The sequence below is a fragment of the Rhinolophus hipposideros genome, assembly GCF_964194185.1.
Source record: "Rhinolophus hipposideros genome assembly, chromosome: 1".
Taxonomy (NCBI): Eukaryota; Metazoa; Chordata; class Mammalia; order Chiroptera; family Rhinolophidae; genus Rhinolophus; species Rhinolophus hipposideros.
The window spans coordinates 49459739-49475090 of NC_138047.1; the positions used below are offsets into that span (position 1 = coordinate 49459739).

A 15352-nucleotide genomic window follows, 5' to 3' on the forward strand; every position below is an offset into this window, starting at 1 on the left:
GCCATCAGTGAAACTTGTCTTGGCACCACCTGTGACATCAGTTTCTGATGCATGTTCTATCTGTACCAGAATCAGTGAAACCTGCTAACCGTAACTATTAGCTGAAGCCAGTGACCACTGATAGGCTGATAGGTTAAAAGTCACAGACTGCTTCTTTTCCCTTTTTGCTCAATAAAACAAGTAATATATGTTTATTCCAGATACATGAAAAGAAGACTAAAAGCATTCCTTGTCCCACAACTCAGAGATATTTGCGGTGTTGCATTTTGGTGTATTGCACATCCTGCCAGATATTTTTCTGTGACTATATATTTCATTGATTACAATATTTACTATAAAAATGAGAAGTGCCTTCGTAAAACTGTTACATATAAAAACACCACCAATGTCATAAAAAAGCCATATTATACCAAAATGAGTGAATTCAGACATACCTTTAAATATGAATTATTTAAAAGAGAAAGGGTACAAGAGAAGCATGTTTAGAGATGTTTTGTATCCCTGAAAAGCAACCACCAACAAATATAATATTATTTATCTAAGAGCCTATTATAAACTGAGACTGGAGATACATTGTTCATTCTTAGAGTTTCAAATGGTAATGGTGATTATGTACTGATCAGTAGATAACTTTTTGGGTCCTCTTTGGATACAGAAAGAGACTTGGGATGGGAGCAGGAAGGTCTTAAGCATAAGCATACTCATAGTGGCACAGACTTGTAATAACAGTAATTATATCATTGTAATTATAATAATAAAGCTGGGAATTTTAAGAAAAGTTAACAACTGCAGTTCTTAAAGTTATTTTAGTAGCATTTATTTCAAGTAATGATCTTTATCAGTTAAAAATTATTCTGTTTTTTATCTCACCTCTTAGATGTTTTTATACAGTGTCCCGGAAAGAAGCAACTGAGATGCTTGAGAAGAATCCTTCTTTGGGAAATATGATCCTGAGGCCTGGTAGTGACAGCAGAAACTTCTCCATCACTATCCGGCAGGAGATAGAGTATGTTTAATTAAAAAACATATAGAATTGTTAAAAGCATATTACTTTAGAAAGCAAAGTCATGAAAGTTCAGATCAGCACCTGCTATGTGTTTTGTTAGAGCTATGAACACAAGAATAGGGAGGGGATGTTATATCAACAGGAGTAAAGAATGAGCCAAGACTAATATTGCAGGGAAGAAGTATGAGTAAATTACTTTGGTCTTGGGTATAGTTCTATTGTTCATTCATTCATTCATTTCAACAAATATTTATTGAGCAACTACCATGGGCCAAAGCATATTCTAGGTGCTAAAGATACAGCAGTGAACAAACCAACATCCCTGATTTAAGGAAGTTTACGTACTTGTAAGGAGACATAAACTATAAATAAATATATAACCAAAAATGTCATGTATATAACATAAATGGTAATAAGGTCTATGGAAGCAAAATAAAGCAGGATGAGGGAGATGGGAAATCTCAGAGATAATAAAGAGAGAAAATGTTTCTGGTTGCTGTTGTTGTTTTAATATGCAGTGGTAAGGGAAGGCCTACTTTATTAACTGACATTTACGTAGAGACCTGAAGGAAGAGAAGGAACCATCCATGCTAGTATCTGGGACAAGAGCATTCCAGGCAGCAAGTGCATAAGCCCAGGGGCAGGAGAAAGCTTGGTTTGTTCAAGAAACAAGAAGAGGCCTCTGACTCTGGAGTGAGCTAGGAGAAAGTGGTAGGAGATGAGGTTCCAGATGTGGGGGTAGGGACTGATCACTCTTAACCCTTCGGGTCATTGTGGGGACAGAGGTTTTACTCTGAATGAATGAGAGGCCACTGGACTGCTGAGTAAAGAAGTGACAAAATCTGAGGTATCTATAAAAGGGACCATTTAGGAGCCTCTTGTCAAGGTTAATAATTTCTTTCTTGTAAAATGATTTATGTTTGATAAAGTCAGTAACATTTACATGCAAAAGTTGATTTTTCTGTGTAACTAGGGTGATTGGATCCTTTAAGCTTCACTCTAGCTCTGAGAGTCTATGAAAACTTGCATTTCAACAGGGGCTCTGGCATAGTTAACACTTTCACAACTGACAACAGAATTAACATATAGAGGTTTTTGTCCCATATGAAAATATTCAATAAATGAGTATTTTTTATATAAAAGCATACACAGAACTTTGATTCTTGAATTTCTTCTGAGGATAATATTCTATTAATGTTTTAGCAATAACATCGATCAGTGAATCTATCTACCAATCCACCATAAATATTAATAATTATAAATAGATTAAATATGAAGACATTGACAATGAATGAAGGCAGTAAAAAGAAAAATAAATAACTTACAGGAAAAAATTAAAATTATGGCATTATGGCTGCATTGCTAGTGTAATCCATGGTCTAATTAGCTTCATTCACTTGCCAGTTACTCTGTATTAATGTGTCTTTATACACTAGTCATGTACACTGAATGGATGGCAGGAATGTTACATGGTAAATCAGATCCTGGTCTGTGTGCGAAGAGAATCTGTGTGTGTGTGTGTATGTGTGTGTGTGTATGTGTGTTTTCCATAATGAATATCTATGTCAATTTAAACTTTTGGTGTCAATATTTTTTCGTTTATTATGGGCTAACATTTGGAGTTAATGATTTTCAGTTAACACGGTAGAATATCACAGAATACTTGGTTATGATTTATTTGATTTATAATTTAATTGGCTATCTAGAAACAAATCCAACATAAATAAAAATTATGTTGGCCATTGAATATTAGTGAACTCAGAAGAACTCCAGGAACTCCAGGAAGAAAAGTGGATTTTTCTGTTTAGGATAGCTTGATCAAAGAGATTCTCTTTTCTCAGGGTTTAAGAAATTTAGTACCACATAAAATATTGAATGTCTTTAACTGTTTACTTCCAGTTTAAAAAATTAGAATATATAAAACTGAATTAAAATTTATCTTGCATATTTTTTAAAAAAGAAAACATTTAATTGCTTGAAAATCCTGAGACTTAATTGCTCTTAAAAGACTGTAGATTTTCTACACAGTAACAGTCAGGTCTGTTTTAAGGTAGTCTAAATTAGCCCAACTTTTATATTGCACTTTTTGTACAAGCGAGCAATGAGAAATAACAGCGTTTTCTGCCATAGATGTGGTTTTTGACCAAATGCAAGGAGTTTCTATACTTAGGATATGAATTTAATGTCACAATTTTTAGTTACATTTTATTGTATTTAAACTTATAAGAAAGAGTCTGGCAAAGGAATTTATTTCAAAGTTACATAATTTGAATTTTAGTATACTCACTGCCAGTTTGAATTCATTTAGAAGTTCATACTTTTGTAAGCCAATGGTCATTAAAATATAACATTTCATAAAACTAATCACCCTTCCCCCCAAAGAAGTTCATATTTAGAAAGCAAGGAGGTGGAATGGTCAAACTAGAACATTTTAACACTGGAGTCAGTATGAGCTTATTTAGACTTTGGGGCATAGTTTATAACATGAAAGTGGTTAAAATCCTTTTTAACTATTAGTGTACAAATTTCCCTTCTGAGCTAGATATATCTATAATATTAAGTATTGTTATAGTGTTCTCTAATGCCTCAAGACAGGTCTTTGGAATGCCTGGATTTAATATCCTCTTTTTAACAGACCACTTAATTTTAAAGGATGGCAATTGTAGAGAGTAGTGGAAATTTAGCTTGTTAGCCTATAGAGCTTAATGTAAAGATTTGGCAGAAATCTAGGAAAAACCTGTGTTACTCACAAACTGATTCATTCTCTTATAGGTTGTAGGGGAAATGTTCAGCTATGAAAGTTTAGATGAGTGTCTGGTAGAACACTAGTGAAAAGGACAAGTTGGTTTACAAAACACCATGAAAGTAAAATTATCTCCATCGGCTAACAAATCAGCTGTAAGAGAGAAGACTAGCTCTCAGGAAGAAGCAAATTATTCAATGCTAAATTATCACGTGATTCCTCTCTTGATGTAAAATATCTTCCACACTTACCCAGCTAGTGGTGTGTGAATTCGTAAGATAGAGCTATTCTTCCAACAAACTTCATGGTTTGGTTTGATTTGGTTTTTTAAAAATTGTTACAACTATGTGGCAACTTATCAGTGTAAACACTGGAAAGCCATTAGCCAAAGAAACAATAAAAAATATTTACCTCAAATTCATTCCTTTGCAAACATTGGGGTCAAAATCTAAGAACAAATACTTTAAAACACATTTAAAGCCACACATTCTATTTTAAAGACAGGTTATTTCTTTTTCGGGGGGTCATAATCAGGAAACCTCAATATAGCAAATTTTATTAATCTTGGTTGTTTCCCCTTTCTGTTTATTCCCTTACAAAACCAAAACAAAATATGAAAGAAAAACAAAGGTACTAAAAGAGACTCAAAGGTACCAAAGTGACTTCAATGGAATTTTTTTTTACCTTACTTTCTGCTTCAGTAGTCCTATTAGTCAAAAGTTCCAAGAGCCCGTTAACCTTCATTACTTTTCCTCCCACAACTTTACCATGGATGATGATGATGATGATGATGATGATGGTGATGATGATATGATGGCTACTAACAACAATCATTGTCCTCACTTACCGTACCATTTGTGGGTGCTATGTTGAGTGCTTGACAAACATTTCCTTCAGGCACAGTAAACACTGACACAGATAGTATTTTCCATGTTTTACAAATGAAGAAGCTGAGACTTACAGAAACTACCGAGTTAAAACAACATATTTTAAAAGCAGTAAAAAGTAGTTATAATTTACTGAGTGTCTGAATGTGTCAGCCACTGTACTCAGGACTTTTCAAACATAATCCACAACAGTCTTGTGAGGAAAAGCATTACTTACCATCTCCATGTTATAGATGAAGAGATGAAGGCTCAGAGAGCTTATAAAACAGAACCAGAATTTGAACCTAGTTCTTTCTGGTGATAAAGGCCATGACCTTCAAGCTTCCTATCCATCTTCCACGGAATAATAATCACTTATTTCATGGGAATACAGAAAATATAATTGGAATTGGTAAGAGTTTTCATAAGTAACTGTATGATTATAATGGTCTTTTCATGATAGGGGCAAGATAAAGCCAGAACCAACCACCCCAAAAGAGGATACCTGTAAGACCTTTTATCCAAAAATGTTTGTTCCTTCAGTCTGTAATTTATTCCTGAATGTTCAGCATTAATGCTTTCTGTTCCTTTTTTTTTTTTTCTTTTTTAGGAGGGGAGAGAATTGGTTAGGTTTTAGCCCATGTTTTGAAAATACAGAATAAGCCATTGGAATAACATTATTAGCTGTTTTGCAACATTATATCAAAACGAGATATTTGGATAATAGGAGATGAGGAGTGAGTCCCTTGAATAGAAGTATAGATCAGTCCTAGGGAAATGTGACCTGGAAATGGAGAAAGGAGTGATGAAAAAGAAGGTAGGAGGCCCTGTAGACAAATTTAATCTGATAGACAATTTTGCCTTAGCCAGCTTCTATAAATTGGACAGATGAATTAGTTTGTCTTTAAAGCCAATGGCTATGTAATAAATGCTATTCACTTTTTAACATTAAACAAAGTCTTGGTCCAACCCTAATGCCATATGAATCAAGGGAATTCAAGGCAAACATACTGTTCAAAACTAACAGGCATGGACAGTGATTTATGGTCTCAGTATAAATTAATTCTAGCAAATAGCACTATGAGGTGGACTTCTAAAGTTTAAAATTCAGTTTCATAAATATTTATTGTGTGCCTGATGCTGGACTACAAAAGTGAAGAGAATGTGCTTCTTGTTCTCAAGCAGTTCCTGTTCAATAAAATACCAAGTGTTCAGGGTGGGATTAACTTAGAATGCTATGTGACCCTAGAAGAGGAAGACACATTGCTTTCTCTACTGTACTTCCATTCTCACCTAACACCTAGCATTTGCCAGATCTCAAAGCCCTGGAGTTAGCAGGAGTACACAAGCCAGCAGGCTACTGATGGCTTTCTGACTGGAAAAGTGACGAGGTGGAGTAGGAAGTAATTTGCTTTCAGGAATTCTTTCTACTTCTCTTTTAGCACAGAGAGTATGTATTTGACTAGTATATGCCCACCTAGGATTTTATAACGTTGTTTACTTTGGAAACTACTGGCATTTAAAAAAAATAATTTCTGCCTGGAAGATTTTCAGTTCTTGATTCCTTTATTTATCCCTGTTTTTTCTCATTGAATCACTCAGTGACCCAGGTTTTCTATATCCCTAGCGTATAACCTCCCAAAAACAAACATAGAGAACCAGGTAAATAGAAAAAGAAAACTACGTTTCTTTTCTTTCTTTCTTTCTTTTTTTTTTTTTTTTTTGCCAAACTACAGTTATTGAAACATATAAGTTTTACTGTACAGGTGATATTTTATACTCACTTTAGTTTGATTTGACCCAATAGTTACTCAAATGGAGATTAACCTTTTTCTTTTTTCTTTTTCTTTTTCTTTTAGCATGCCAAGAATAAAGCACTTCAAAGTGATGAGTGTAGGAAAAAACTACACTATTGAACTGGAAAAACCTGTAAGTAGTTATTTCCTCATTGTTGATGAATTTTCCCCTGCTTCCTTCCAAATCTACCTTGTAGAATACACAGAAAGGTGGAAAGGCAGACTCCTTGCCTGGGAAGATAGTGCTGGAGAAAAACAGCCATGTTAAGGAGCCCCAGAAGTAGCAGATAACCAGGGTGAGAAGTGAGACGCAAGAGCAGGTGGATGAGGCAGAAGAGAAGATAATCTGCTAACAATGTTTTACACTTTTCTTTTTCTGTCTTTATCTATATAGTTGTTTCAGGGAGAGAGAAATATTTCTGTTAAGCAGTTGTTTTACATCCTCCAAATTAAGTACGTGTGTGCATACTTCTGGGGGAAAAAAAAAAGCCTGGGAATGCTTAGTCCTCTCATACCAGCCACGTAGAAGTTTAGAAATCCCCTTCTTAAAGCAACATAACAGGGAAGAAAGGGTTTCATCTTGTCTGCAGCTCCTTTCCTACCCCAACTTATTGTGGGGCTAATAATACATATCATAACCACTAGATACTGTGTTAGGCACAGAGCTAGCAGTTTACATGTACCATATGATTTAATCTTTATTACTACCCTGAGGTGACACAGGTCAAAAAACTGGTACTTCCATTGGTCTCAACCAATGAGAATGTAGTAATGCGGCCTATGGTCCAGGATGCTGAAAAAGGGAAGACAGCCTTGTGGTCTTTGGTTGCAGTGGTGGGAAGATTGCGCCAGGAAAGTGACATCACTTAGACAGAACCCATGGGTCTTGAAGACATTGACAATATCTTCTCTAAAACTGAGCTTCTAGTTCTCCTGCCTCCCGGGCCCATTGTGGTGATTGGAGAGAGAAAGGGTCAGTGTGGTTGAATTTCTTATGTTTTGACCATAACCTTTAGAGTGCAGCAGTGACCTTTGGCAAGAACCAGGAAGCTGCTGATTCATACACCCTTCAACCTTTGCCATAAATGCCTCCCAGAGCATCTCCATTCTCATGTCCATGCCTGACTGGGATTTTTTCAAAATTCTAATGAAGGAAACAGAGAACTAGATTGCTGGAGGGTAATCCAAATAACCAAGTGACTAGAAGCAATAGTCAGGGAAGAAGAACGTGTCTCTGCAATTGGTGAACTGGGGTTCATTTATCTGTCATTAGTCCAAACATGTAAGGAAACCTAATGGCCTGTATTATTATTTCACTTTTCACACACCGTCATCCCTACCCCTCAACAAGGTTGTCATTTTGTGAATTATTTTTATTCTGCAAGGTTACCAGAGATATTCAGTTTTAACCTGATTTTACTTATATACAAATATTGGGGGTAGCAACACATTTCGGTTACTCCTAAATAAGCAAATTATCCTGCTACAATGAGGTATTAAAATGCTAATTTCTCTATTGGTTTCAAGCAGAAGAAACCAACTACAGCCAACTTAAGCAAAAATAAATTTATTTTAAGAACGCAGGAAGCAAATAGCATGACTGGAAGGCTAGAACACCTTCAGGGAACTAGGAAGCAGTTAGTTATAGTGAGAACCATCTGATTAGGAATCTGTTATTCTTCCTGTACCTCTACTCAAGGTCAAATTTCAGGAAGGGCCTAACTTGACTCACATCCTCATGTGATAATTGGGGAAGGGCAGAGTATTGTCCACTAAAATGTATCCATTGAGAAAGGGTAACTCCTTAACAGGGAATGGATATGGTTATAAAGGAGAACTGAAAATGAACTGAAATGCATGGGTCGGTAAAACCATTCAGTAAACCATTGAAGTGAGGTATTGATACGATTTTCTGGAGATCAGGAATTACACAGTAATCTCCATGAAATTCCAGGAGCTTTCTCTCACTCTATCTTTACACAAGTGACACTGACCCTTCTCTCTCTCTCTCTCTCTCTGTACAGGTAACACTCCCAAACCTTTTCAGCGTCATTGATTATTTCGTGAATGAGACTCGAGGAAATTTACGACCATTTATATATTCAACTGAAGAAACCCTGGGTATGTTTTTCACCTCACTGCTGTATTAAGGAAAGCAAAGCAAAGCAAAACAACAACAAAAACCCCTGTATATGATTTGTAATACCAAAGGTGGGACTGTAGCTGAAATTCATTAATTTGGGAATCATTTTGTCCCTGACCCTGTGAAAATAAGAGAGTAACAACATATGCTGGTAGATAGAGTATGGGCCCATTCTAGAGAAGAAAAAGCCTGAGGCATGTGTTATGACTATTAACTTCATTCCATTATTCTACTTGGCTTTATCAAACAAGTCCAGAGGTAAGAAGAAAACCATACTGGTACAGAGTCATGGAAACCAAACAGCCGTCCCTTTTGGTCAGCTGCCTTATTAGAGAATTCTTCCTTGATATTGAGTCCGAAACATTCCTTCCTTTAACTTCTACATATTAATCCAATTTCTGGCTTTGAAACAGACTTTTAAAAAGCCCATCAAATATTTAAAAACATACACAATACACAACCCCCCAACTCTGTCATCTATAAATTATTGTTCCTTGAGCCATCTTACTCTCATCTTTCACCTGCTGTGTACACTAATTTCTGAACATCTCGCTTAAAATATAATCACAATGGATGAACCCGTTACTATAGGTATGGCCAGCATAATATATTACTTGGGTTTTATGCAGGAAAATACCACATAGTAGAAACCTCTAGGAATGAACTATTAATACGTGCTGCTTTTTTTTTTTTTCAGAGACCAAAGGATTTCCTGTAACATCTCTAAAATAAAATTTAAAAAAATTAGGGTGGGAGGAATCTAGTATAATTGTCCTCCTGCATGGATGATATTATGTCAGTTATTTAATGCTGTGCAACAAACCAATCACCCCCAAAACATGGGGGTTAAATCAACAAACCTCTTATTTGCTCATGATTCTGTACATAAGCAACTTGGATTGGATTCAGTTGGGTAGTTCTTCTGCTAGTCTTACCTGGTGTCACTTACATGACTGTAATCAGCTGGTGGCTTGACTGGCGTGGATGGTTCAATTTGGCCTCACCCAAATATCTGGCGCTGGTGGTCAACTGGGCCTGGATGAAATACCCTCTTCATGTGGTCTCTAATCCTTGAGGTTAGCTCAGGCTCCCTCACATGAGATCTCAGAACAGTTAAGACTAGAAGGGTACCTGCCTGCCTTAGTGTTGAGAATAAAGCAAGCAAGTCCTCTATTTAAGTTGTTGACAGGTTCTGTGACTTTAAGCAAAATGAGGTTTAACGAAACCAATCTTACCATAATTGATATAAACAAGAGGTAAGTTACTATGGAATTTCATCAACATTACAACAAAACGACATTGAACTAAATAACATTAATCTGAGGACCTGCCCTCTTGCAGCTTTTGGTCTAGAAGCTATGAATTGAATAAATAATTTCAAGTGTAATGTGTCTTATGTACAGGGTCTATATTTTTCTTTCAAAAATTATTTAATTTACATACAATATAATTTACTTTTTGGTGTATAGTCCTATCAGTTTTGACAACCACCACTACAATCAAGATAAAGAAAATTCCATCACCTCAAAAAAAATGCCCTAATCGTCTTCCTTTGTAGTCAGCCCTTTTCACTGACAATCTCTGGCAAAGACTGATCTGTTTTCTATTCCTATAGTTTTGCATTTTCCAGAATGTCATAAATGGAATCACAGTATGGAACCATTTGAGGCTGATTTCTTTCACTCATCATGTTTAGATTCACACAAAGGTTGTATTACTAGCTTGTTCTTTTTAAAGGCTGAATAGTATTTCATTCACTGCAGAGGTACCAATTTATTTAAATAATTTGGTAAAGTATGTTTAAATCTTTTCCCATAGTTTTATTGGCTTTTCATATGGTTGAGATTTGACACAACTGTGCATATTCTGAACATAAATTCTTTGTCAGATATATGACTTGCAAATACTGTTTTTTAAAAAATTCTTTTAATAGTGTCTTTTGCAGAGCAAAAGATCATCCTTTCTTCATTAAATCGCCTTTGCACATTTGTGCAAATCTTGATTACTGCCTCCTTACAGTAATTCTTGAAATCTGGAGGTATGAGTCCAACTTTGTTCTTTTCAAAATTGTTTGGAGTAGTCTGATTTCTTTGCCTTTCAATGTAACTTTTAGAATCAACTTATCATCTACAGAAAAATCCTCCTGGGTTTTGATTTGGATTTTGTTCAATCTGTAGATCAGTTCAGGGAGAACTGACAGAGGATGAGTTCTCTCTTAGGGTTTTAGGTGCTCATGCTGCCACTGCTCTCATGCAGCATCTTAATTAGGGGCCACCCTCAGAGGAGGGTCAGAAGAGAAAATGGAAAGAAAAACACAAAAATGGGCTGTTCATGTAAAATGTCAATACTTTTAGAAACATACAGATTACTATTACTCTGGTGGCTGAACTGGTTCAGTTTGCTCTGTGATCAGTAACAAATTACTAATCTCCCTGAGTTTCAGATTTGCTTGCTGTAAGGATTAGGGAATGATATATGCACGGATAGAATTAAAGGGACATATGGAAAGAGACTTATATAATCAGACTATCTTCTGTAGAGTAATAATATATTTTCTTTCAAAAGCAGAAAGATGATAGAAGTATAAACTGAACAGTGAAGGAGGGTGGAAATAGGGCTTTCTAAGAAAAAATTATGAAAAGGTCAAAACCCATATTGACAAATAGTGCTCAAATTTTAAGGAAACTTTGGGGAACCTGAAAATTGTTTCAGGAAATTGGATTCATAGCTGATTGGGGCACACTGGTAATGCTACAGCCCTTAGCTTTAAGTTGCCTTGAAGTGGGATATGGGAGTTGTAAAGCACCTAAAGATTAAAATCTGGAGACTTGGATAAAGTTAAGGTGTTTCCAATAAAATATTATCAAAAAGAAAATGAGATTTTCTTTGATCCTTGTTAACCCATGTCAACACTGAGCTTTCACTCTGACACCAGAAGCCAAAAGCAATGATGGAACAAGAATGGTTAAATATTATTTCCTCAATTGATTTTTCCAACTTCAGAAATTAGAAGTATAAACTAAAAGCCGCTTCAAAATATGACAGGGCAGGTAACTGATATTAAGCTAACCAGGAAGGAAAAAATGCTCCCAATAGAAAAATTTATTAGGAACCAAGTTACAAGTCAAGGATAAAACAAAAACTAAAAAAGCATCTAAATAGTATTTGATGAACTGACACTTATTAAACACACCACCAGTGTCCTAAGTACAAGCAGGAAAATCAATTCATGTTGAAGACCAAGAACTGCCCTGTTCCGTGATATTGGATCTTTCAGCTTTCCCAACCACAATTTCCAGGCCAACAACTAATCACAGAAGGAAAATCTACATGGGGCCAGCCCAGTGGCTCAGGTGGTTGTTGCTCCGTGATCCTAACCAAAGTTGCTGGTTCAATTCCCACATGGGCCAGTGAGCTGCGCCCTTTACAGCTAAGATTGTGAACAACGGTTCTCCCTGGAGCTGGGCTGCCATGTGCTGCCAGGGGCTGCCTAGTGCTGCTGCGGGCTACTGTGAGTGGTTGGCAGCAGGCTGCCTTGAACAGCTGACTGACGACTGGCGACTGACTGCCTCAGCTCAGGGAAACGCAAGGCTCCTAATACCAGTGTGGGCCAGGGAGCTGTGTCCTACACAACTAGACTGAGAAACAACGGCTTGAACTGGAGTGGGTTGGCGGGGGGTGGGGGGGAAGGAGGGTAGGCAGAAGAAGCGGGGCAAGGGGAATCTACATATTGTATGAAATAAAATGCAAAAATTATCTTCATGTATTTTGGTAATTATTTCTAAAAGAAAGATCTTTTAAAGAAAATCACCTCTATTTTCCTCATCCTCATTACCAAGTCACTTACGTGGACACCAGAATTAAACATTGTAGCATAGAATTCATTGTTGTATTAGATTTAAACCAATACACTGGGAAACCATGCAATAGGGCTGTAAGGTTAACTCCTAGATAGCAGGTGAGACAATTAAGTTCGCGAACTCATCCTAGAAAATGTGCTACATATTTCACTGTTGAAAATCACTACAGTCACCTTTGAAGTACTCCCCTGGGGAAGCTATGCACCTCTGTCAGCACCTAGTCAAAGCAATTGTGGAACTCTTTCTTCTGGAATGGCCATCAGAGCTGTCATCATATTACCCTTAACGTCCTGAATGTCATCAAAAGGTCTCCCTTTCAATATTCCCTTTATCTTTGGGTAAAGAAAGAAGTCACTGGGGGCCAGGTCAGGTGAGTAGGGACGGTGTTCCAATATAGTTATTTACTGGCTAAAAACTCCCTCACAGACAGTGCCCTGTGAGCTGGTGCATTGTCATGATGCAAGAACCATGAATTGTTGGCGAAAAGCTCAGGTTGCTTTCGTCTTTTTCACGCAGCCTTTTCAGCACTTCCAAATAGTAAACTTGGTTGTTTGTCCAGTTGGTATAAATTCATAATGAATAATCCCTCCGATATCAAAAAGGGTTAGCACCATCGTTGCAACAAGTTCTCGAACTCAATTGTCAGACCTCAAATACTCATTTCCATGCACTGATGTAAGCTGAAAACATGGTCCTTTCTAGATGAAATTTTTATTTTTCCTAGGCTTCAGTTAAATACATTTCTCTCTATATAATTTCCACAGCAGATTATGTAGTTCTAAATTCTAGCAATTCCAAAAATATAAAAGCCTCACTAGGTTTTGTTGAAATCTGATTTGACCAATTTATCTAATATCAGTCATTCTAATTATCCAGCTAGAAACCAGACATGAAATAAATGTACTAGGAGAAGCCTTTTTCCAATGGAAATAATCTATGCCACATTTTTCGTCACTGGAAATTAATCCATTTCCATGTTTTTCTCTGATGTTTTCTGTTTGCTGGCTCAAAACCACTCATACTTCCTTTTGTAAAAATAGTAATCTACAGGATGGTAAAAGGCGATATGTAATCACCATTTTAAAAGTAACACATAGTATGAGATTGATTACAATCACTCAGAATTCCTTAAAAGTATTGATTCCTTAGCCATACATGAGATGTACTGAATTAAAATCTCAGGTATTTTTTCATAAAAATTTTTCTTAAAAAGCCTCTAAACTGATTTTGATGGTCATTCAATTTGGGAATCACTTGTACAATCAACTAAGAATCAAAGATATCGCTTATACTTTACTCCTGGTTCTAATTATTTTGATGTTTGACTTCTTTGGTTTTCTTATCTAAAAAATGATGAGATTAGAATGGATTCTTAAGGTCCACTTATCTTCAACATCTTATAAAGATGTGTTTTTATAAGAAGATGAGATTGGGACGCAGAGGAAAAACCATGAAAGACAGAGGGAGAAGATGACCATCCACAAGCCAACAAAAGGCCTCAGAAAAAAATCGGTTAAGCTGATCTCAGAGTTTTCGCTTCCAGAACTGTGAGAAAACAAATTTATATTGTTTAAGGAACTCAGTCTGTGGAATTTGATATGGCAACCCTAGCAAACTAATTCAATGAGTTATTTGGGATGCCTGAAGACAAGCAGAATGCTACGCCTCCCTCAGACTTATTGAGTTAATTTCTGAGGGTGAGTCCAGAAATCTGCCTTTTTTACCGCACATCATAGTAAAGTTTGCTACACACAACAGTTTGCAACCTACTTCTTTAAAATCTGTGATATCAAGTGTTAACTGACGCAATGATTACAAAAGATCTATCTAATCTGTATCTCATTCCCAAGGGCCTTACAACTGAGTAAATCCAAATACAGATAAGAAACAAGAGCCTATAGAGTTCCAATTTGTTACCATCTCAAAATGTTGAGTGAATTCTTGCATTCTACAAGAAAATACAGTGGTTAATACAAAATACAGTGGTTAATACAAAATACAGTGCTTAATACAGTGCTTTAAAAAATGGACTCCTGAAGATCGTGAGACAATGTGGTTGACTGCAATAAAGTGAAAAGGAATGGATAGGGGAGACAGAAATCAAATTTATGAAAAGGTCCTCAATTTCACTGGTAATTAGGGAAATGCAGAGTAAATCTTCAATGAGATACAACCATGCATCCACCAGACTGGCAAAATTTTACAAAATCTGTTAACACCAGTGTTGAGCAAGATGTGGACATTTCTATGGCTCAGTAAAAACTCTTGTTATTATCTAGTAAGATTTAAGATACGAATACCCAATAACCAAGCAATTGGAATCCTATGTATATACCTTACTTGCTCTAGGAGATACATACAATAATGTTCACTGCAAAACAATGATTGCTCCAAACTAAAAACATACTACTATACTACACTACACTACAGTACACTACACTATACACGATCCGGTCTTATATTATAGTAAAATAAGACCGGGTCTTATATTAATTTTTGCTCTAAAAGACACATTAGAGCTGATTGTCTGGCTAGATCTTATTTTCAGGGAAACACGGTAACAAAGACATAGTTATCACAAAAGATAGGGCAGTATTATTGCCAGATGGTATGTGGGGGTAGCTGTTTGTGATTGGGAAGGGACTACAATGGGGAGTTTTCTGGGCTGCTGTCAATGTTCTATTCATCTGAGACCTGGTCTTATACAGGTACATATAGAATGATTCCTTAAACTGCATATCAATATTTTATGTACTCTTTTGAATATATATTTTTTGAATATTTGTTTTTCAATTTAAAAAAACAAAGCTAGGACATGGCAAGAGAAAAATGGACACAGATTACTTATTGATTACTTACTGTGACCGCCCCCCAAGATCACAATTTCCTGTTTTTGAAGTTGTTTAAAGTAAAATAGTCAAACTCACGTCTAATGGTT

General features: G+C 36.2%; 1 protein-coding gene across 1 annotated transcript in view; it reads left to right on the forward strand.

Annotated features, from left to right (window-relative positions):
* Positions 1-12315, forward strand: part of STAP1 (signal transducing adaptor family member 1) — a 31582-nt gene extending 19267 nt beyond the window's left edge. Inside the window, exons 6-9 of the mRNA XM_081059872.1 lie at positions 878-1006; positions 6475-6544; positions 8436-8532; positions 9252-12315. Coding sequence (XP_080915998.1) covers positions 878-1006; positions 6475-6544; positions 8436-8532; positions 9252-9286 — 331 coding nt within the window. The 3' untranslated portion in view covers positions 9287-12315. The remainder of the gene's footprint in view (positions 1-877; positions 1007-6474; positions 6545-8435; positions 8533-9251) is intronic.
* Positions 12316-15352: the final 3037 nt, after the last annotated feature.